Source organism: Salvelinus sp. IW2-2015, linkage group LG17, assembly GCF_002910315.2.
Source record: "Salvelinus sp. IW2-2015 linkage group LG17, ASM291031v2, whole genome shotgun sequence".
NCBI lineage: Eukaryota > Metazoa > Chordata > Actinopteri > Salmoniformes > Salmonidae > Salvelinus > Salvelinus sp. IW2-2015.
The window spans coordinates 1,573,351-1,598,863 of NC_036857.1; the positions used below are offsets into that span (position 1 = coordinate 1,573,351).

The following is a 25,513-nucleotide window of genomic DNA, read 5'->3' on the forward strand; positions in this document are numbered from 1 at the left end:
CGGTGCAGCTACAGTAACTAAATACCACTCGAGGCGAGTAGTAGTGTAATCCAACCATATTACAATTGGAGTTTGGGGTTAGTCTCAACTTGGTCTGGAACTAAATCCCCATCTGGGAAGCGGTCACGCGAGTACCCGAGTTATCGTGGACTTATTGAGTTTCGTGCACTGCACGGGAGGAACGAGGCCGTACGGCGGTGGTCGGGTCCTTGTGGGGATTGTATGATATTGGCGGGCTAGGAGGCCCAGGGGAACCCAGTAACTAAATACAGGGCCTGGCAGGAGGCCAGGTTAACTGTTGGTCATATTGTATACTAAAAATAATTTTTACTCGGGGGCCAGTTGTAGGTGGCATAACTTACCGTTTGTTGGTCAAATACCGACTGGAGGTCCGGTTACTCGCTATAGCTACCAATACACTGGAGGGTCCGGTACTGTATAATACACTCGGAGGGCCGGTACGGATTGAACTAAAGTACCTGGAGGCCCGGTACTGTAACTAATACTGGAGGGCACAAGTACCGGTATTGGGTACAACGTAATTAGAAACTGGAGGGACTCCAGTACTGAGATATTTTCATTCAGGTGAGGAGATATAATAATACATCTTGTTCGAGGGCCTTTGGTATTTGTAATTAAATACACATAGGAGGGCCCGGTAACCTGTTACTTCAATGTAGGACTGCCGAGGGCCAACACGGTACTCAGGTAACTAGAATATGAGGCTGGAGAGGCCGCGTGTTCATGTAACTATTTTACTGGTTTTGAAGGGACGCGTAGGGCCCGGTACTGTAACTAAATACACTGGAGGGCCCGGTACTGTAACTAAATACACTGGAGGGCCCGGTACTGTAACTAAATACACTGGAGGGCCTGGTACTGTAACTAAATACACTGGAGGGCCCGGTACTGTAACTAAATACACTGGAGGGCCCGGTACTGTATGAGCTGCTTGGAGGGTGTTGGCAGTCGGATAAATGTTTCCTGATGAAACCCAAGTTATTAAATCTGCAATTGAGAAAAGCAGGCAAAAAAAACATAAGATTTAAAATCAACAATATTAAGCAGGAAATGCATAGCAAACGTGGGGTAAATAAACTATAAACTAACAGGGCTTTGACATAAAATAAAGCATATAAACGTTGACATGTCTCTAAAGTTTAACACAGGTCTGCTACACTGTTCAAATAAAATGTGGAAAAACCACAGCAAGTGAGACCTCATTCCAGTTTTGAAACGCAGGACACCGCTGCAAAGTCTCAAAGGCTGGGTTTACAACCGTCTACCGGTCACACAAGAGGAGCCCTACTTCCCTAGGACGCCGTTTCCTGAAGCAGAGGGTCAGAATGTGGGTGGGGCGTTGCACCCGTCTCGCCTCTCTCCTCCCACCCTCCTTCTCATCCTCCTACTTCCGCCTGAATGAAGCTAACTGACAGCTCACAGAGCGTAACACTATGAAAACGCCAGACTACAAACACCCTCCTGACTTACTGACGCTGTGTTTAAATTAAAGACGTTTGGAAACCAAGGAATCGTTTTCCTCAGTCTCTGTCGACTAGGTTTGACAGGTGTGCTCTGAACAGCAGGTTGAGTGACGCACGCCATCAGCTGATGTGACAGGAAGGAGATCAGAAATGAATGTGCCACGTGTGAAAACTAAGGCAGACAGAGGTGGCAGGTTGAAGGGGTCCGACCTTGAAGTTGGCCTGACAACATTTTCTCATGTCTTAGATCTATCTATATGAACGTCAGAAGTCTCAATCTGTAATCTCACTAAATAAGGTTTCTGCTTCATTCATCTTCAATCTTATTAGCTAAAATGATCACAAGGTTGTGTTGTAAGTTTTAAATACTGAACGTTTTCTCCAACTGAGCCTCTATCCCCAGCAGCTAGATAAATACTCTTCGTCACTGGCTAGTGGTTTGTTGTGCACGTTGTGTGTTCTGTGTGCCAGGTATTTGACCACCATCACAACAGGAAATGATCACGTGGGTTTTAATGGTAAAAAAAAAATCGAAATAAAAACAAACCAATGAACAACACACGACAAATTAAATTACCTCACTAATTTCAGGCCAATGCGCCTAATATGATGCGCTAGCTTGTTTCTGAATCACTTTTACATTTGTAAAAACTAATTAATACAGCAATTGGAGAAAAGGTCAACAGGAAAGAGTAGACAAAAGGAAAAAGAGGAAGGTTTGGCCCAAGACACTTCTAGATTCCTCCCTCCATTTTCTTGTGTTTTAGGGTGTTGCAGGGAGGTCTTTGATGAGGGTAACATAAGTGACCATCACGCTCTCTTCAACAGTTTGTCAGAGTCCTCAGTGTATGGTGGGATGTAAGATTCAAACATAATGTATTTTCTTGGAAATTAAAGGAGAAATAAGAAAAGTCAACCAATTCCTTCATTTCCCCGCCTACAAGACGGCGTCTGTTGTGGCTGTCGTCCTCACAGGCGTTTCTGAGCGAAGAGTGACCCTACGACGACTCCTGTGACCAGGGTCATCCCCGCCAGAAGCCACTTCTTAAAGCTCTCCTGAGACTTCCTGCTCTCGGCTGCAGCGTCCATCCCAAAGATCTCTGCAAACCGGTCCTGGAGATAGAGAGAAGGGAGTTGGTGAACAAAATGAGGTATAACCCAAAACAAAACCTAAAATGACTATACCTTTATTATATAATTAACTTATTTTAAAATCAGAGCCAAATAAATGTTTCCAGCACGTCCACAACAAGAAAACCATCCCTTGTGAGAACAGCAGAGTAACCCCTCTCCGTGTGTGGAACAGCAGTAACCCCCCCCTGTGTGGAACTAGCAGAACCCCCCCCTGTGTGGAACAGCAGTAACCCCCCCCCCTGTGTGGAACAGACAGTAACCCCCCCTGTGTGGAAACAGCAGTACCCCCCCCCCCCCCCACTGTGTGGAACAGCAGTAACCCCCCCTGTGTGGAACAGCAGTAACCCCCCCCTGTGTGGAACAGCAGACCCCCTGTGTGGAACAGCAGTAACCCCCCCATGTGTGGAACAGCCAGTAACCCCCCCTGTGTGGAACAGCAGTAACCCCCCCCCCTGTGTGGAACAGCAGAACCCCCCCCCTGTGTGGGAACAGCAGTAACCCCCCCCTGTGCTGGAACAGCAGTAACCCCCCATGTGTGGAACAGCAGTAAACCCCCCCTGTGTGGAACAGCAGTAACCCCCCCTGTGTGGAACAGCAAGTAACCCCCCCTGTGGGACAGCAGTAACCCCCCTGTGTGGAACAGCAGTAAACCCCCCCTGTGTGGGAACAGCAGTAACCCCCTGTTGAACAGCAGTAACCCCAAAGTGAATCCCTTTCACTGTTGACATTCTCCTCACCATCAGGGTCATCTTTGAGCCCACCCCTTCCAGTATCATTCGAGAGAACGTGCCAGAAACGCTGACATAAAGGTCTGCACTTCCTGGCTACAGCCACAAGAGGGAAGAAGCTCACATTGGATGATTCATCCGAATCCATCTGGCACTGATGTTCCGCTGGCTGAGGTTGTTTTCAGTGCAGTGAGTGAATAGTGGACTTAACTGGCCAGTAAAACAAATAGTTTCTCAAACAATCTAATATCAAGACTGATGACTATATAACCAAATAGTTGACATTTCTATTTGTGTAACTTCGTAACTTAACATTCAGATGGTCAGACAGAGTCTTTGTCCCGCTGCTGGAATGAAAGTAAGATAAGGACTCATTCCAGAGACATTCCAAACATGTTCTTGATTACAGATGGGGTGGTGTGCACATCTCCCACACCTCTCTTCCTTCCTCTCTACAGGTATACCGTCAATCACTCATTCAAATGCAGAAGAATACTTAACAATGGAAGCGGGAAGACGAAGCAACAGAAACAGCATTAAAATAGTCAAGACGGCTGTGTTTCACTTAACAGGATTTGTGACTGAGACTTCATAGCTGTGAAGGTGTCTGGTAAAAAGGCGGGGGCGGGGCATGGCAGGGTCAGATAACAGCACACTGGGCACAGGCGTCAATTCAACGTCTATTCGTCAGTCCTGAAGACCTCAGCTAGCTAGCACTGCCAGATGACAGACACTACTGTTGGCCTACAGATAAACACTGCCAGAGACAGACACTGCTGTTGGCCTACAGATAAACACTGCCATAGAGACAGACACTACTGTTGGCCTACAGATAAAACACTGCCAGAGACAGACGACTACTGTTGGCCTAACAGTAAACACTGCCAGAGACAGACACTGCTGTTGGCCTACAGATAAACACTGCCAGAGACAGACACTACTGTTGGCCTACAGATACACTGCCAGAGACAGACACTGCTGTTGGCCTACAGATAAACACTGCCAGAGACAGACACTGCTGTTGGCCTACAGATAAACACTGCCAGACAGACACTGCTGTTGGCCTACAGATAAACACTGCCAGAGACAGACACTGCTGTTGGCCTACAGATAAACACTGCCAGAGACAGACATAATACTGTAGACCAGGGAGGGGCGACTCCAGTCCTCGGAGGCCGAAGTCATGTCACACTTTATCCCCATCCTTAGCAAACACAGCATTTCTTTTTTACTATACTGAACAAAAATATAAACGCAACGTGCAACAATTTCTCTAAAATGAAGTTGGAGGTGGCTTATGGTAGAGAAATTAACATGAAATTCTCTGGCAACAGCTCTGGTGGACATTCCTGCGGTCAGCATGGCAATTACACGCTCCCTCAACATGACAGCTGTGGCATTGTGTTGTGTGACAAAACTGCACATCTTAGTGGCCTCTRATTGTCCCCAGCACAAGGTGCACCTGTGTAAGGATCGTGCCGCTTAATCAGCTTCTTGATATGCCACCCCTGTCAGGTGGATGGATTATCTTGGCAAAGGAGAAATGCTCACTAACAGGGATGTAAAACAACATTTGAGAGAAATCAGCTTTGTGTGCGTATGAAKCGATTCTGYGATCTTTTATTTCAGCTCATGAAACATGGGATTGACACTTTACATGTTGCGTTTATATATTTTTGTTCAGTATAATTGCGTTCTAAACTGAAGATCATGATTAGGTGATTATTGGAGTCAGGTGTGTTAACTGGGGCTGGGGCAGAAGTGTGACACCAATCAGGCCCCGAGGACTGGAGTCGCCCCCCCCCCTGGTCTACAGTATTATATCTGTCTGGCAGTGTTTATCTGTAGGCCAACAGTAGTGTCTGTCTGGCAGTGTTTATCTGTAGGCCAACAGTAGTGTCTGTCTGGCAGTGTTTATCTGTAGGCCAACAGCAGTGTCTGTCTCTGGCAGTGTTTATCTGTAGGCCAACAGTAGTGTCTGTCTCTGGCAGTGTTTATCTGTAGGCCAACAGTAGTGTCTGTCTCTGGCAGTGTTTTTCTGTAGGCCAACAGCAGTGTCTGTCTCTGGCAGTGCTAGTTAGCTGAGGTCTGACCCTCCCTGCAGAGTAGACCTACTGATACAAACCCACTGCAATGAATACTGTATATTACACCCATAGTGTTCACATTCATCACTCAATGATTCCGGTGCAAACACTGTCCAAACAAACCCACCACAGCCAGACCAAACTACAGTAGGTGAAGTCTGTAGTCTGTCTGCAGAGTCTAAGGAATGTCAACATGTAAGGCTAACTGTAGACTGTCTGCAGAGTCTAAGGAATGTCAACATGTAAGGCTAACTGCANCTGCAGAGTCTAAGGAATGTCAACATGTAAGGCTAACTGCAGTCTGTCTGCAGAGTCTAAGGAATGTCAACATGTAAGGCTAACTGCAGCACAGGAATCAGCAGCACTCTGAAGTCAGCCAAGTGGTTAGAGCATTGGGCCGGTAACCGAATCCCTGAGCTGACAAGGTAAAAATCTGTCGTTCTGCCCCTGAGCAAGGCAGTTAACCCACTGCTCCCCGGGCGCCGAAGACGTAGATTATAGCAGAGATGGTGGGTTAATGAATGCATTCAGTTGTACCACTGATTAGGTATCTCCCTTTCACTGAGAGGTGAAGCCACAGAGAGTATCGCTCCCTGTGAGAACACCACGAAGGGGAATGACAGGAATGGTGTGGGTGTAGAAAATAAAGATGGCGGTTTGCAATGACACAACAGATGTGTTAAAGCATATCAAAATAAAGAATGAGTGACAGGTGAAACCAAAAGCCTTAAAAAAAGATATATAATATAATACTTCCCCTCTCCTGAACAGCCTCCCTGAAAGAATATTAATAAAATACAAGAATACATTTGATTTTTAACACACTGGCATCATCTTTATACCGTATAATCTAGGTTCATCTTCAATGTCTCTGCCCAGGTCTGTCTCAGCTCTACACTGCTTCCTGTGGTCTGTAATCATGGCAGGCAGCAGCATAATACTCCACCCTGTAGTCATCCGTGCTTATTGATCTCCGGAGGTCTCATGTGTATTCTACCTGCCCAGGCATGACTATACCACACACCCCGACACAGTCCACATACTGTAGAACCACACCTTTCTAGTGAACTGGGGTCTAAATGTTAAAATGACTGGTAGTAAACCACACAGGTCTATCCTACATGTTAAATGACTGGTAGTAAATCACACAGGCACATTGTAATGTTTGTCATTCTCCATGTCTGAGTGGTTCTGTCTGTCCCCTGTGAGATACCTAGCCCTAAACCTACTCTCACTCCAGTGTTTTCCACTTGTTCCCCAGAGATGGCAGGTGCTAAGCAGCAGCCACTCTAAGATGTTCTCCAGCCTCTGTTTAAAATAATAAAATAAAAATGTGTAATCGATAGCTGAAGAGAGAAGGGATGGAGAAGTCCGTGGGGCAAAGGAAAAAAATCAACCATTTCATTATACGGTTGCCACGGTTACCAGAGAGCAGCTGATCGGTGTGTCTGATAGATTATCCAAAGCTACATGGCTGGGAGGAAAGGACCAGCAACACCACCGGCCCCTGAGTCAGTTCTAACAGGTTACCCCACTGTGTTTCACCACCATCATGACCTCTAACAATGTCTCCTTAGTGAAACACTAAGTCAGAATACTTCTCTTTTCTTCTTCTCTTAATCAATGAAAAGGGGCTCTTTTAGAGAATGTAAGCAATATTTAAGATCGTTTTGAGGTTTAGACTAAAGTGTTTCTCTTCATAATTTAGAGCCCGTAGGTCCCCAGAGAGAGAATCTGAATTGACCAGAGCCTTTCAAAGAATTCAGCCTCAGCTGATCTGGGCAGGTCTATTTGAATAGAGGCCTCAGCTCAGTTTGGCAAGCTGAAAGACAATACGCAGAGGGAACACAGTTACCAAACAGAGTTGAAACAATGCTACTTGGGGAGTGTTCCATTCAAATGCAGAAAGGAATCCAGAATGTTCAGCTAGCCTAGTTCTGTGAATTACAGAACACTGGCATAGCCCTGGGAACACAGAAGCCTCTGAATAGAACTACAAACAAAAAAGGTCAGATTCCGCTTTAAACCAGCCCAACGAAAGATAATGGAAGGTTGCAAAACCCCTTGGTCACACTGGACGGATTTCCTGTCAAACTCTGCATTCTTCAGTGATGACGCAGGACCTCTAGATTGTATCATTCCAGTACTTGAGTAATAAGTTATCACCTCATGTCTCAGACATGCCTCTCTGATGTTAAAGTCTGACCTTTGCTGAGTCATAAGGAAAACACTGGATGTGTTGTGCTTCTGGGGCAAAAGTGCAATTCCACATCAGTATGTCTTGTTTGTTGAGTAAACTCAGATAAACAAACAAACTGTTGCGTTAGATTACATTTTTGAGTGACCTCAAAGGACAGCTTTTAATCTTTACCGCTGGTCAAACATGTTGAATATTACTCACATTGACCACAGTTGGACCTCTTATCTGCCATCGTGATGCACACAGGCAGGGCAGGACTAGGCTAAAGTTGACAGCTAAGACACTGCTCCCAGTCCCACCCTCAGAAAACAACTCCTCATGCCTGTCAGCAGATCATCCCATAGGGCGGCGCACAATCAACCCAGCATCGTCCAGGTTTGGCCCGGGGTAGGCCGTCATTGTAAATAACAATTTGTTCTTAACTGACTTGCCAAGTTAAATAAAAGGTTCAATAAATGTAAAAGAAGGTCATATGACAACTGGCACAGAGTCATCCTCCAGAGTGTGAAGGTCAGGCTTTGAGCCAAAGCCCTAGAGCACCGGGACACTGCAGCATGGGGAGGGGTTAATACACCTGGCAAAGCCCTAGAGCACCGGGACACTGGCAGCATGGGAGGGGTTAATACACCTGGCAAAGCCCTAGAGCACCGGGACACTGCAGCATGGGGAGGGGTTAATACACCTGGCAAAGCCCTAGAGCACCGGGACACTGCAGCATGGGGAGGGGTTAATACACCTGGCAAAGCCCTAGAGCACCGGACACTGCAGCATGGGGAGGGGTTAATACACCTGGCAAACCCTAGAGCACCGGACACTGCAGCATGGGGAGGGTTAATACACCTGGCAAAGCCCTAGGAGCACCGGGACACTGCAGCATGGGGAGGGTTAATACACCTGGCAAAGCCCTAGAGCACCGGGAACACTGCAGCATGGGGAGGGGTTAATACACCTGGCAAAGCCCTAGAGCACCGGGACACTGCCAGCATGGGGAGGGGTTAATACACCTGGCAAAGCCCTAGAGCACCGGGACACATGCAGCATGGGGAGGGGTAATACACCTGGCAAAGCCCTAGAGCACCGGGACACTGCAGCATGGGGAGGGGTTAATACACTGGCAAAGCCCTAGAGCACCGGGACACTGCAGCATGGGGAGGGGTTAATACACTGGCAAAGCCCTAGAGCACCGGGAACTGCAGCATGGGAGGGGTTAATACACCTGGCAAAGCCCTAGAGCACCGGACACTGCAGCATGGAGGGGTTAATACACCTGGCAAAGCCCTAGAGCACGGGACACTTGCAGCATGGGGAGGGGTTAATACACCTGGGAAAGCCCTAGAGCACCGGGACACTGCAGCATGGGGAGGGGTTAATACACCTGGCAAGCCCTAGAGCACCGGGACACTGCAGCATGGGGAGGGGTTAATACACCTGGCAAAGCCCTAGAGCACCGACACTGCAGCATGGGGAGGGGTTAATAACCTGGCAAAGCCTAGAGCACCGGGACACTGCAGCATGGGGAGGGGTTAATACACCTGGCAAAGCCCTAGAGCACCGGGACACTGCAGCATGGGGAGGGTTAATACACCTGGCAAAGCCCTAGAGCACCGGGACACTGCAGCATGGGAGGGTTAATACACCTGGCAAAGCCTAGAGCACCGGGACACTGCAGCATGGGGAGGGTTAATACACCTGGCAAAGCCCTAGAGCACCGGGACACTGCAGCATGGGAGGGGTTAATACACCTGGCAAAAGCCCTAGAGCACCGCGGACACTGCAGCATGGGGAGGGGTTAATACACCTGGCAAAGCCTAGAGCACCGGGACACTGCAGCATGGGGAGGGGTTAATACACCTGGCAAAGCCCTAGAGCACCGGGACACTGCAGCATGGGGAGGGGTTAATACACCTGGCAAAGCCCTAGAGCACCGGGACACTGCAGCATGGGGAGGGGTTAATACACCTGGCAAAGCCCTAGAGCACCGGGACACTTGCAGCATGGGGAGGGGTTAATACACCTGGCAAAGCCTAGAGCACCGGGACACTGCAGCATGGGAGGGGTTAATACACCTGGCAAGCCCTAGAGCACCGGGACACTGCAGCATGGGGAGGGGTTAATACACCTGGGCAAAGCCCTAGAGCAAGGCTCTGTTCTGCCTTTTAACTTCTCCTGCTCAAATAGCTAGAATACTATGTAGCCATAAAGACTGGTGACTGATTACAAACAACAACCCACACTAAGCAACTCTGCCATTCACGCCTCTTTAAACATAGAGGGGACTACGCAGGCCGAGGTTAGAGGGGACTACGCAGGCCGAGGCTAAAGGGACTACGCAGCGAGGGACTACGCAGGCCGAGGCTAGGGGGACTACGCAGGCCGAGGGGGACTACGCAGGCCGAGGGGACTACGCAGGCGAGGGGACTACGCAGGCCGAGGGGACTACGCAGGCCGAGGGGACTACGCAGGCCGAGGGGACTACGCAGGCCGAGGCTAGAGGGGACTACGCAGGCCGAGGCGGACTACGCAGGCGAGGACTACGCAGGCGAGGCTAGAAGGGACTGCGCAGGCCGGGGCTAGAGGGGACTGCGCAGGCCGAGGCTAGAGGGGACTGCGCAGGCCGAGGCTAGAGGGACTGCGCAGGCCGGGGCTAGAGGGACTACGCAGGCCGAGGCTAGAGGGGACTACGCAGGCCAGGGGGACTACGCAGGCCGAGGGGACTACGCAGGCCGAGGCTAGAGGGGACTACGCAGGCCGAGGGACTACGCAGGCCGAGGCTAGAGGGGACTCGGCAGGCCGAGGCTAGAGGGGACTACGCAGGCCGAGGCTAGAGGGGACTACGCAGGCCGAGGCTAGAGGGACTACGCAGGCCGAGGGGACTGCGCAGGCCGAGGCTAGAGGGGACTGCGCAGGCCGAGGCTAGAGGGGACTGCGCAGGCCGAGGCTACGAGGGGACTGCGCAGGCCGAGGCTAGAGGGGACTGCGCAGGCCGAGCTAGAGGGGACTGCGCAGCGAGGCTAGAGGGGACTACGCAGGCCGAGGGGACTACGCAGGCCGAGGGACTACGCAGGCGAGGGACTACGCAGGCGGGGAGCTACGCGGCCGAGGGGACTACGCAGGCCGAGGCTAGAGGGGACTACGCAGGCCGAGGCTAGAGGGACTACGCAGGCCGAGGGACTACGCAGGCCGAGGGAGACGCAGGCCGAGCTAGAGGGACTGCGCAGGCCGAGGCTAGAGGGGACTGCGCAGGCCGAGGCTAGAGGGGACTGCGCAGGCCGAGGCTAGAGGATGCGCAGGCCGAGGCTAGAGGGGACTACGCAGGCCGAGGGGACTACGCAGGCCGAGGGGACTACGCAGGCCGAGGCTAGAGGGACTACGCAGGCCGAGGGGACTACGCAGGCCGAGGCTAGAGGGGACTGCGCAGGCCGAGGCTAGAGGGGGACTACGCAGGCCGAGGCTAGAGGGACTACGCAGGCCGAGGCTAGCAGGGACTACGGAGCCGAGGGACTGCGCAGGCGAGGCTAGAGGGGACTGCGCAGGCCGAGGCTAGAGGGGACTGCGCAGGCCGAGGCTAGAGGGGACTGCGCAGGCCGGGCTAGAGGGACTGCGGCAGGCCGAGGGACTACGAGGGACTGGCGGCAGGCCGAGGCTAGAGGGAACTACGCAGGCCGAGGGGACTACGCAGGCCGAGGCTAGAGGGGACTGCGCAGGCCGAGGCTAGAGGGGACTACGCAGGCCGAGGCTAGAGAAGGCTACACAGGCTGACCTAGTTGGCTCGGGGATTCAAACCAGCAACCGTTGAAAGAAAAATAGAAAAAAGGGAAAATAGAAGAAAAAAAAGAAAGAAGGAGAGAAAGAAAGAGGGAAAGAAAGAAAGAGAAAAAAAAGAAAATAGAAAGAGAAAAAAAAGACAGAGAAAGAGAAAGAAAGAGAAATAATGGAGTGACAGAGGAAGAGATTCATGAGAGTGAGGGGTGTAATGGGATAGGAGACTAGGAGAGGAAAGACAACATTAAAATGCACCTATAACATTTACTTATTTTTATTTAACTAGGCAAGTCAGTTAAGAACAAATGATTATTTACAAAACGTTTATATAAAAAAAAAATGTATTTAATCTTTATTTAACTAGTCTACACATGAAGGAGCAATGACGGCCTACCCCGGCAAAACCCTAATGACGCTGGGCCAATTGTGCGCTGCCCTATGGGACTCCCAATCACGTCCAGTTGTGATACAGCCTGGAATCAAACCAGGGTCTGTATTGATGCCTCTAGCACGGAGATGCAGTGCCTTAGCCACGCTGTGCCAATCGGGAGAACCAAATATTGCTCTTATTACATTGCCGCCAATTCGAAACAACAATGACCATGATGATCACAAGTCAGCTTAATCATATTCATTACAGCGCTTTCAGATTCTGGAATATTTGCTGGGCACCGTAGCCCCTCACCCCATGTCAGTTTAATAGATCACAGCTACCACACTAATCGCATAGAAGTCTCATAATCTGATATCAGTTTCTATACACGCACACAGAGACCGAGAGAGAGAGCGACCGAGGGAGGGGTAATGGGGAGGAAATGCAGGCCTATACAGCCAACCTAATAAAGATGGAGAAACTGCAAGTAAGATAAAAAAACAGGCCGAGGGACAGAGAGAGGCCGAGGGACAGAGAGAGGCCGAGGGACAGAGAGAGGCCGAGGGACAATGGGGAAATGAATCCTGACCTGATTTCCCACACTAAGCCAGCTCAGAACTGGAGCAGAGAGAGCAGCAACCACAGTGTTTACACTGAGAATACACCAAAACACACACACAGACCACTGCCCTAGTTCCTCTACCAACACACACAGACCACTGCCCTAGTTCCTCTACCAACACACACAGACCACTGCCCTAGTTCCTCTACCAACACACAGACCACTGCCCTAGTTCCTCTACAACACACACAGACCACTGCCCTATTCCTCTACAACACCACAGACCACTGCCCTAGTTCTCTACCAACACACAGACCACGGCCTAGTTCCTCTACCAACACAGCCAGACCACTGCCTAGTTCCTCTACCAACACACAGACCACTGCTCTAGTTCCTCTACCACAACAGACCCCAAGACCACTGCTCTAGTTCTCTCCCAACACACAGACCACTGCTCTAGTCCTCTACAACACACAGACACGCCCTAGTCTCCTCTCCACACACGACCACTGCTCTAGTTCCTCTACCAACACACAGACCACTGCTCTAGTTCCTCTACCAACACACAGACCACTGCTCTAGTTCCTCTACCAACACACAGACCACTGCTCCCTAGTTCCTCTACCAACACACACGACACTGCCCTATTCCTCACCACCAACACAGACCACTGCCTAGTTCCTCTACCACACCCACAGACCACTGCTCTAGTTCCTCTACCAACACACACGACCACTGCTCTAGTTCCTCTACCACACACAGACACTGCCCTAGTTCCTCTACCAACAAAGACCACTGCTCTAGTTTCTACCAACACACCACCACTGCTCTAGTTCCTCTACCAACACACAGACCACTGCTCTAGTTCCTCTACCAACAACACAGACCACTGCTCTAGTTCCTCTACCACACACACAGACCACTGCTCTAGTTCCTCTACAACACACACAGACCACTGCCCTAGTTCCTCTACCAACACACAGACCACTGCCCTAGTTCCTCTACCAACACACAGACCACTGCTCTAGTTCCTCTACCAACACACCAGACCAACCTGCTCTAGTTCCTCTACCAACACAGACCACTGCTCTAGTTCCTCTACCAACACACAGAGACCACTGCTCTAGTTCCTCTACCAACACAACAGACCACTGCTCTAGTTCCTCTACCAACACACACAGACCACTGCTCTAGTTCCTCTACCACACACACAGACCACTGCCTAGTTCCTCTACCAACCACCAGACACTGCCCTAGTTCCTCTACCACACCACAGACACTGCTCTAGTTCCTCTACCAACACACAGACCATGCTCTAGTTCTCTACAACACACAGACCACTGCTCTAGTTCCTCTACCAACACACAGCCCACTGCTCTAGTTCCTCTACCAACACACAGACCACTGCTCTAGTCCTCTACCAACACACACAGACCATGCTCTAGTTCCTCTACCAAACACACAGACCACTGCTCTAGTTCCTCTACCAACACACACAGACCACTGCCCTAGTTCCTCTACAACACAGACACTGCCCTAGTTCCTACCAACACACACAGACCACTGCTCTAGTTCCTCTACCAACACACACGACCACTGCCCTAGTTCCTCTACCAACACACAGACCACTGCCCTAGTTCCTCTACCAACACAGACCATGCTCTAGTTCCTCTACCAACACACAGACCACTGCTCTAGTTCCTCTACCACCAGACACTGCCTAGTTCTCTCAACACACAGCCACTGCTCTAGTTCCTCTACCACACACACAGAGACCACTGCTCTAGTTCCTCTACCAACACACACAGACCACTGCTCTAGTTCCTCTACCAACACACACAGACCACTGCTCTAGTTCCTCTACACCACACAGACACTGCCCTAGTTCCTCTACCACACACAGACCACTGCCCTAGTTCTCTACCAAACACACAGACCACTGCTCTAGTTCCTCTACCAACACACAGAGACACTGCTCTAGTTCCTCTACCAACACACACAGACCACTGCTCTAGTTCTCTACCAACAACACAGACCACTGCTCTAGTTCCTCTACCAACACACACGACCACTGCTCTAGTCCTCTACCAACACACAGACCACTGCTCTAGTTCCTCTACCAAACACACGACCACTGCTCTAGTTCCTCTACCACACACACAGACCCCTGTCCTAGTTCCTCTACAACACACAGACCACTGCCCTAGTTCCTCTACCAACACACACGACCACTGCTCTAGGTCCTCTACCACACACACAGACCACTGCTCTAGTTCTCCTCCACAACACCAGACCACTGCCTAGTCCTCTACCAACTAACAGACCCCAGACCACTGCTCTAGTTCCTCTACCAAACACACAGACCCAGACCACTGCTCTAGTTCCTCTACCAACACAGACCACTCTGCTCTAGTTCTCTACCAACTAACAGACCACTGCTAGTTCCTCTACCAACACACAGACCACTGCTCTAGTTCTCCACAACACACAGACCACTGCTCTAGTTCCTCCACCAACACACAGACCACTGCCCTAGTTCCTCTACCAACACACAGACCACTGCCTAGTTCCTCTACCAACACACAGACCACTGCCCTAGTTTCCTCCCAACACACAGACCACTGCTCTAGTTCCTCTACCAAACACAGACCACATGCTCTAGTTCTCCACCAACACACAGACCACTGCCTAGTTCCTCTACCAACACACAGACCACTGCCCTAGTTCCTCTACCAACACACAGACCACTGCTCTAGTTCCTCCACCACACACGACCACTGCTCTAGTTCCTCCACCAACACACAGACCACTGCTCTAGTTCCTCTACCAACTAACAGACCCCAGACCACTGCCCTAGTTCCTCTACCAACTAACAGACCCCAGAGCTGACATTCACGGTGTCGCTAGCAGAGTTATTCTGGCCTCGTAGTAGCTAGCCAACGCTGCTCAAACAGCCCTGTTGTAGGATAGGCATACATGTCTTCAGGGACAAACTGTAGCTACACTGCTGTAGTCCTGTTGATGAACTGCTTTACAGTACATGATGCCCAGACCGTGTCTGCTGAACACCAAGCCCCTCCTCCCTCCACGCTGCTGAACACCAAGCCCCTCTCCTCCACGCTGCTGAACACGCCCTCCTCCCTCCACGCTGCTGAACACCAAGCCCCTCCTCCCTCCCTCCCTGCTGCTGAACACCAAGCCCCTCTCCCTCCCGTCCCTGCTGCTGAACCAGCCCTCCCTCCCTCTGCTAACCCAAGCCCCGCCCCTCCTCCCTACACGCTGCTGAACACCAAGCCCCTCCTCCCTACACGCTGCTGAACACCAAGCCCCTCCTCCCTCCCTGCTGCTGAACACCAAGCCCCCCACCCTACACGCTGCTGAACACCAAGCCCCTCCTCCCTCCCTGCTGCTGAACACCAAGCCCCTCCTCCCTACACGCTGCTGAACACCAAGCCCTCCTCCTACAACCACCCTCCCCCCCTGCACCTCTCGCTCCCTCACGCCCCCACACCCCGCCGCACCCCCTCCTCCCTCCTGCTGCTGAACACCCCCCTCCTCCCTACACGCTGCTGAACACCAAGCCCCTCCTCCCTCCTGCTGCTGAACACCAAGCCCCTCCTCCCTCCCTGCTGCTGAACACCAAGCCCCCTCCTCCGCCTCCCCTCCTGCTGAACACCAAGCCCCTCCTCCCTACACACGCTGCTGAACACCAAGCCCCTCCTCCCTCCCTGCTGCACACCAAGCCCCTCCTCCCTCCCTGCTGCACACCAAGCCCCTCCTCCCTCCCTGCTGCTGAACACTTTAAGCCCCTCCTCCCTCCCTGCTGCTGAACACCAAGCCCCTCCTCCCTCCCTGAACACTGATCTACATCAGCACAGCTGGATGTCAGGCTGCTCTGTACAGATTCACAATCACATATTGCCATATTTAGAGCACAGCAACAGCTCATTGCTTAGTGTGGTGCTGCTCAGTTGGACGGCGAGCTGTGTTGGTGCACCAAGTGAGCCAGTAGTGCTGCAGGTCCCCCTTTCACATCACTGGATGATAGAGGCTATAAATAGAGGAGAGAGGGGGAGTTGCCACTAAATGGACTGCTCCATCGGGCAAGACCCCATTACACATGTACATACACAGATGTGCATAGACAGTGTTTTTTTTCTCCCAGCTACATACTCCCATCTCATCCAGTCTGTAGTGCACACGTGATGGTGGCTGGATCCCCCTGCAACCCTGGAGGAGTGGAACATCCCAACCTTCCTTGAAGGCGAGTTGAGCCCCCCCACCCCCTGCAACTCTGGAGCAATGGAATGGCCCAATCTCTCTCTCTCTCTCCTCAGCATCAAACCTACTGTCCCAGACTGACGGTTTTGTGACAAGGCTGAGGGAGACAGAATCACACCATCTGTTTACTGACATTTTCACTCAGTCACTGACACGCCATCAACCACAAACAACCCCCACACAGACAATGCAGTGTGTGCAAGACTGAACACATTTATAAGGAAATGCTTTATTGCAAAAGACAAAACAAACTTGAAAGTGTCCGTGTGCACGTGTGGGTAAGCAACCGCAGGGGTGCATGTGACAGGTCTAGTGCAATAGTGCCTAGGTAGAGGTAAGTTGCATGCCCGCTTACCATGTGCTTGCTAACAGCTCGCTGCCGCCGGCTAGCCCTTGTTATGAATTGGGGAGCAGCTTCATACACAAGTCTCCACTCACGGCAGTACACGTTAACTGGTTGTCTTGAAACTCCAGGCTAACCGGCAGGGGATCTCGGAGCAGCAGTGGGCCCCACTCTGTGTGGACACATCCTGGCAGCCATCAATCACTGTCCCGCTGCCTTGTGGGTTAGTCTGGTATGACAAAGGCTATGTGAGCACACCCCTGAGACAAAAGCAGTGCTGGCGGCGAGCGGTGGGCGGTCGCCGACAGACTGGACCCGGCGGCCTCCTGTGGAAGATACTGGGCGTCCTGGGTTTCCCCTTCCGACAGTGAAGCAGTGCTGTTGGTATCCACTATCCACTTCTGACCTCGGTGAAGCCATCAACTAGAAACCGGACTAAAGTCTGGCGGCGTTGGGGTATCTGGTGACGGGGATGCACCGGGAGCCCCTGCACGCCAGCGACACAGGACTATTATGGCCGCCAGCAGTTGGGACTTGAGTGGCAGCTGCTCTCGGCAGACCCCTGTGTGACTGAGCAGCCCTATTTAGGAGCCACACTGCTCACCCCAGCTGGGGAGAGGCCGAGGAAAAGGTGGCCTAAAAATTGCCCACTCACTCCATCCTGGATAGGCTACCGAACATATCGGGAGTTTCACTCAGCGGTCAAAAAATGCTAAAGAAAATAATTCCTCTGAAACTGGCAACATGGAACATCAGAATTCTTTTGGACAATGACGATAATAACGATAGACCCCAAAGGAGAACAGCTTTGATTGCTGCAAAACTAAGGCTCTACAACATTGACATGTCCGCCCTGAGTGAAACCAGGTTCCTGGATGAAGGTTCCCTGAAAGTGGAGGGAGAAGGCTACACCTTCTGGAAAAGGTTACCCTCCGGGTGGACAACATCAGCACAGTGTGGGACCGGCAATTAAGAACAGCCTTTTACCCAGCCTCACCAAAAAGTGAAAGACTCATGTCTCTCCGTATCCCCCTAGCCAAGATGCATTATGCTACACTTCTCAGTGCATAAACACTAAAGGTCGACCGATTAATTAGGGCCGATTTCAAGTTTTCATAACAATCGGTAATATGCCTTTTTGGACGTCGATTACATTGCAATCCACGAGGAGACTGCGTGGCAGGCTGACCACCTGTTACGCGAGTGCAGCATCAAAAAGGACCTTGTGGCTGCAAGGAGCCAAGGTAAGTTGCTAGCTAGCATTAAACTTATCTTATAAAAAACAATCAAACCTCACATGGTTGATGATATTACTAGGTTAACTAGCTTGTTTTCCGTTGCATATAATCAATGCCGTGCCTGTTAATTTATCATCGAATCACGGCCTAGTTCAACTTCGCCAAACGGGTGGTGATTTAACAAAAGCGCATTTGCGGAAAAAGCACAATCGTTACACAAATGTACCTAACCATAAACATCAATGCCTTACTTAAAATCAATACACAAGTATATTTTTTTAAACCTGCATATGTAGTTAAGAAATTCATGTTAGCAGGCAATATTAACTAGGGAAATTGTGTCACTTCTCTTGCGTTCAGTGGAAGCAGAGTCAGGGTATATGCAGCAGTTTGGGCCGCCTGACTCGTTGTGAACTGTGTAAAGACCGTAATTAATTTGCCCGAATTTTACATAATTATGACATAACATTGAAGGTCGTGCAATGTAACAGCAATATTTAGACTTAGGGTTGCCACAGAAAGAATAAACGTTTTGTTTTTTCGAAATGATAGTCCGGATTTTACCATATTAATGACCAAAGACTTGTATTTCTGTGTGTTTATTATAATTAAGTATATGATTTGATATAGTAGTCTGACTGAGCGATGGAAGGCAGCAGTAGGCTCGTAAGCATAAAAAAAAACAGCACTTTACTGCGTTTGCCAGCAGCTCTTAGCAATGCTTGAAGCACCTCGCTGTTTATGACATCAAGCCTATCAACTCCCGAGATCAGGCTGGCAATACTAACGTCTGTATAAGAACATCCAATAGTCAAAGGTACAGTTAAAGTCGGAAGTTTACATACACCTTACCTTAGCCAACTACATTTATAAACTCAGTTTGTCACAATTCCTGACATTTAATCCTAGTAAAAATTCCCTCTCTTAGGTCAGTTAGGATCACCACTTTATTTTAAGAATGTGAATGTCAGAATAATAGTAGAGAGAATTATTTATTTTTGGGAAGCCTTCCACAAGCTCCCCACAATAAGTTGGGTGAATTTTGGCCCATTCATCCTGACATAGCTGGTGTAACAGTGTCAGGTTTGTAGGCCTCCTTGCTCGCATACGCTTTTTCAGTTCTGCCCACAAATCTTCTATAGGATTGAGGTCAGGACTTTGTGATGGCCACTCCAATACCTTGACTTTGTTGTCCTTAAGCCATTTTGCCACAACTTTGGAAGTATGCTTGGGGTCATTGCCCATTTGGAATACCCATTTGCAACCAAGCTTTAACTTCCTGACTGATGTCTTGAGATGTTGCTTCAATATATCCACATCATTTTCCTCCCTCATAATGCTATCTATTTTGTGACGTGCACCAGTCCCTCCTGCAGCAAAGCACCCCCACAATATGATGCTGCTACCCCCGTGCTTCACGGGTGGGATGGTGTTCTTTGGCTTGCAAGCCTCCCCCTTTTTCCTTCAAACATAACGTTGGTCATTATGGCCAAACAGTTCTATTTTGATTTCATCAGACCAGAGGACATTTCTCCAAAAAGTACAATCTTTGTCCCCATGTGCAGTTGCAAACCAGCCTGGCTTTTTTTATGGCGGTTTTGGAGCAGTGGTTTCTTCCTTGCTGAGCGGCCTTTCAGGTTATGTCAATATAGGACTCGTTTTACTGTGGATATAGATACTTTTGTACCTGTTACCTCCAGCATCTTCCCAAGATCCTTTGCTGTTGTTCTGGGATTGATTTGCACTTTTCGCACAAAAGTAAGTTAACCTCTAGGAGACAGAACGAGTCTCCTTCCTGAGTGGTATGGCGGCTGTGTGGTCCCATTATGTTTATACATTACGTTTATACACAGATGAACGTGGTACCTTAAGGCGTTTGGAAATTTCTCCCAAGGACGAACCAGACTTGTGGAGGTCTTGGCTGATTTATTTGGATTTTCCCATGATGTCAAGCAAAGAGGCACTGAGTTCGAAAGTAGGCCTTGAAATACATCCACAGGTACACCTCCAATTGACTCAAATCATGTCAATTAGCCTATCAGAAGCTACTAATGCCATGACATTTTCTGGAATTTTCCAAGCTGTTTAAAGGCACAGTCAACTTAGTGCATGTAAACTTCTGACCCATACAGAAATACTTGCTAAGACCAACTGCAAAAGTATGGAGGCCATGGTCACCAACACCAACTGCACTGGCTTGGGCAGGTCATTAGAATGTCTCAGGAGTGCTTGCAGCGTAAGATCCTGTATGGCCAGCTACATCTTGGCCGGCAGTCTGTAGGGGGGGGCAGATGAAGCACTACAAGGACCAGCTGAAAACGTTGCTGAAGAAGTGCAGCATTAAACCCACAGACCTGGAGGATGCTGCTGCCGACCGTTCCACCTGACGGCAGCTCTGCCAGAGCGGTGTACAGAGGAGCACAAAAAAACAGGAGACATCCAACTGTGGCTGCCCCCGTCAACACACACTGCATACGCCCCACCTGCAAAAAAGTTTGTGGACCTCGGATTGGACTCCGCAGTCACCGTTAACTCAGAAGTGGAAGTCATCATTGGATACGATGGACTACCATAACGTGTACAGACAATGGGGGTCATTGTTTTTGAGCACACAATAGTGGTTAGTAGGGTTGCAAAAGGTCCGGAATTTTCCCGGAAATTTTCCATGGGAAGTTAAGCCATGGAATTTGGGGAATTTTGCTTAAATGTATGTAAAAAGTTAGCTTGTAACAGTGAACCTTTTTTTGGGATAGACAAGGTAAGGTCTTGTGGCATATTTTGGTTAAACTATCCCCAATTCAATGGAATTGCAACCCTCTGCACTCTTCCTTCACATGTACAGCTGATTCTCAAGATCTTGCATACTAATGAGATGCTATTGAGCCCAAACTACTACACTGTCTGAGCCAAGGACTACATGCTTTCTGTTAAGCTTTGATTACAATACTGGGTGGGGTGAATATATTTTATATGACATACATTATTTTTTGTTAACTAGTAAATAGTAGCCTACAGCAAAGTGTGTTTAAATAATTTCTAACTTGTTAACAATTTCTGCTAGTTATTTTTAGCTACCATGTGGGTTTTAGCTTGCTTGAGCCTGCTAACTGAGGAGTGTTAATTCACCTGTTTCCATACATGTTTCATTTTAAAACATTAGGAGTTGTTTAATCTAACTGCTTAACTATTTATCTGTACATGGAATTGTCGATAGCAACGGCCCATGGTCCTCCTGGAATCAGACGTTTTTTTGACTCAATGGAGGAACGTAGTCAGAGAAATGCTGATGAATGTCTTGCTCAAGCTGTGTATGCAACTGGTTCACCTCTGATGCTCACAGGCAATGAGTATTGGAAGAGATTTCTGAATGTTCTTCGCCCAGCATACACCCCTCCAACCAAACATGCTTTATCTACTCATTTGCTGGATGCAGAGTTCAACAGAGTTCAAGTGAAGGTCAAGCAAATCATAGAGAAAGCAGACTGTATTGCAATCATCTCTGATGGGTGGTCGAATGTTCATGGGCAAGGAATAATGAACTACATCATCTCCACCCCTTAACCAGGATTCTACAAGAACACAGACACAAAGGACAACAGACACACCAGTCTCTACATTGCATATGAGCTGAAGGCAGTCATCAATGACCTTGGACCACTGAAGGTATTTGCACTAGTGACAGACAATACTGCCAACATGAAGGCTGCTTGGTCTAAAGTGGAGGAGTCCTACCCTCACATCACACCCATTGGCTGTGCTACTCATGCATGGAATCTGCTCCTCAAGGACATCATGGCACTGAAAACAATGGAAACACTCTATAAGAGAACCAAGGAAATGGTTAGGTATGTGAAGGGTCATCAAGTTATAGCAGCAATCTAAATCACCAAGCAAAGTGAGAAGAATAAGAGCACCACATTGAAGCTGCCCAGCAACACCCATTGGGGTGGTGTTGTCATCATGTTTGACAGTCTCCTGGAGGGGAAGGAGTCTCTCCAAGAAATGGCCATATCACAGTCTGCCGATATGGACAGCCCCATCAAGAGGATCCTCCTGGATGATGTATTTTGGGAGGGAGTGGTAAAGCAGCCTGGAACTCCTGAAACCTATAGCAGTAGCCATTGCACAGATTGAGGGAGACAATGCAATCCTGATGTTCAGACTGCTTGCAGATGTAAGAAAAGAAATCCGTACTGCCCTGCCCACTTCACTGTTGCTCCAAGCAGAGAAAACTGCAGTTCTGAAATATATCAAAAAGCACGAAGACTTCTGCCTGAAGCCCGCAGTGTACACTTTGGACCCCAAGTATGCTGGCAAGAGCATCCTGTCTGGTGCAGAGATCAACAAGGCCTATGGTTTCATCACTACCGTGTCTCGCCACCTTGGTCTGGATGAGGGCAGGGTTCTTGGCAGTCTGGCGAAGTACGCTTCCAAGCAAGGGCTTTGGGATGGAGATGCAATATGGCAGTCATGCCAACATATCTCATCAGCCACCTGGTGGATCTGAGGCTCTTTCCCCTCATCCTCCAAATTCCACCAACATGAGCCGCCTCAGAGCGCAACTGGTCTTTTTTTGGTAACACACACACCAAAGCATGCAACAGGCTGACCAATAAAAGGGTTGAAAAATTGGTGGCCATCCGGGCAAATGTGAGGCTTTTAGAGCCTGACAACGAGCCATCCTCAACAAGGTTGGAAAGTGACAATGAAGAGGAGGCCTCAGAGTCTGATGTTCAAGAGGTGGACATTGAGGAGGTCCAGNGAGGCCTCAGAGTCTGATGTTCAAGAGGTGGACATTGAGGAGGTCCAGAGAGAAGACATGGAAGCCTGAGAGGAAGACAACCAAAGCTTTAGTTTCTAGACTATCATTTGACAGATGTATGTTGAAAATGTTTTTGGGAGATGCGATGGATCATTGGGGGATCATTCTATATTCCCTTTCTTTTGTTGTTCAGTGAAATCATCCCATGTGAAGTCAACTCATTTAATTTAAATTTGTAACTAAATAGTTTTTTTACATTTCTATTGGAAGGATTTAATCATTTGCAATTAAGTCTACTTATGATAAGGTAAAAGGCTTATGTTTCTGTCTCCATATGATATGGTAAATATATCCAATGTCAAAAAACATCTACATTTAAATGGTATTAATATTAATTCCCATATATTCCCACGGAAAGTCTCCACCTCTGATTATTTCAACCCTAGTGGTTCCCATTGAAAATCCAAAACAGAGTTGTGAGGATTCTGTGCCATTGTGGAGGTTAGAAAAACAGACAGGAAATGGCCAACCCAAGTTAAGATCTACGCATCAGAATGTCTGTTACTGTTCACATGGTCCTCCACCCATCAGAATGTCTATTACTGCGCGTTTACATACCAGCATGTTACCTGTGGGGACGGCTGGGCACAGCAGATAGCAACACACATTACTGTGTGTGTGTGGGGGGGGGGGGGGTTACACATACACTTGTCTGTACGTGTGCGCACACCCAGAGGTCCTTTGTTTAAGGTGGTCACGTGAACAGGTCTAGGACACTGTTCAATCCATTGTATCAAAGCACTGTACGACACAACTATAAAAACAGCCTACTTCAAAAACACATTCACTTAATTTAGCATTTTCATTTCAGAAACATACCAGCACTACTCATTTGAAACGTACACTTGAAAATGTTACCAAAATCCCCATGGTGACCAGGTATAGACAAGACATTCGGGAAGATGGGGATGGGAGGGATCTGAGACGTCATCTATCAGAGGGAGGACACAGTCAGCCGTGATTGGTGATCATGTCAAACGGATTGAAGGAAATTAGGAAACATGGATGGTTGGGTAAACAAACGAGTGTACACGTGACGGTGAGTGCACACACACCACGGTGATGCTGGCGTGTTGTTGCTTGTCTGGTCTGCAACACGACTGCTAGTGTGTGGTGGTTGGGGGAGGGAGGACGAGAGAGGGAGGGAGGGAGTGTTGATGGGTCCCAGGGGTACCGTCTCCTTGTCCTTTCCTTTAGGGCAGTCTGACATACAACGGCAGGGAATAGGCGTGACCTGTGGATCAGGCAGTGTATCCTATGTGCAGTGTTTATGTATTCGTTGAAAGGGCTCGACTGTCTAGAACAAATATGTGCTGCCTATGAAATGTCCACAAAAAAGACAAAATAGCAAGAGCTCAAGTTCTCCAGTCACAGAGTATAGGACATGAACACATTAATGTGGTATAAGAGTCAAATATAGCCTGTATGATGTTTAAGCAATAAGGCCCGGGGGGGGGGGGTTTATGGCCAATATACCACGACTAAAGGCTGTTCTTAAGCACGACGCAATGCGGAGTGCCTGGACACTATAAACTGGTTACCAACATATAATTAGAGCAGAAAAAAATAATAATTTTGTCCTACACGTGGTATACGGTGTGATACAGCACGGCTGTCAGCCAATCAGCATTCAGGGCTCGAACCACCCAGTTGTATAATATGTGTTACGTAGCAGCTTGGAGGGGATGGAGCCTACAGTTGAGGTGTGGCACTCACAGACACAAAGGAGATAAGCAGGACATAAAGGAATAGTTTATCTTTCTTCTCTACTAGCGTCCTCCCACCCTCCCAGTTCCAACTATTATCCTCAGACCTGCCCTCTCCCACTGACGGTCCAAATGAGTTATCCGTTATTATTCTGTCAGAACCGCATGTCCAGATATTATTCACCCATAATTGGTACTAACCCAAACCCCCTCAGGCATTCTCATCCCTCACTGCCCTCCCTCCACCATACTGTTACAGTGTAACAGTAGACTACATTCTCTCCCTCCACCATACTGTTACAGTGTAACAGTAGACTACATTCTCTCCCTTCACCATACCTACAGTGTAACAGTAGACTACATTCTCTCCCTCCACCATACTGTTACAGTGTAACAGTAGACTACATTCTCTCCCTCACCATACTGTTACAGTGTAACAGTAGACTACATTCTTCTCCTCTCACCATACCGTTACAGTGTAACAGTAGACTACATTCTCTCCCTCCACCATACTGTTACAGTGTAACAGTAGACTACATCTCTCCCTCCACCATACTGTTACAGTGTAACAGTAGACTACATTCTCTCCCTCCACCATACCGTTAATGTAACAGTAGACTACATTCTCTCCCTCTACCATACTAACAGTAGACTACATTCTCTCCCTCCACCATACTGTTACAATGTAACAGTAGACTACATTATCTCACACAATTTGTTTCGAAATGATGCTATTTGGCACTGTTTACTTTCCAACCTCCTTCACCACTGAGGTCAGAGAGAAAAGTTCAAG

The 25,513-nt window shown here is 49.0% G+C and overlaps 1 protein-coding gene across 1 annotated transcript in view; it reads right to left on the minus strand.

Moving 5' to 3' along the window:
- Positions 1 to 1,980: 1,980 nt before the first annotated feature.
- Positions 1,981 to 25,513, minus strand: part of LOC111977217 (bcl-2-like protein 1) — a 33,473-nt gene continuing 9,940 nt past the window's right edge. The window contains exon 3 of the mRNA XM_024006581.1: positions 1,981 to 2,597. Within this exon, the coding sequence (XP_023862349.1) occupies positions 2,454 to 2,597 (144 nt within the window). The 3' untranslated portion in view covers positions 1,981 to 2,453. The remainder of the gene's footprint in view (positions 2,598 to 25,513) is intronic.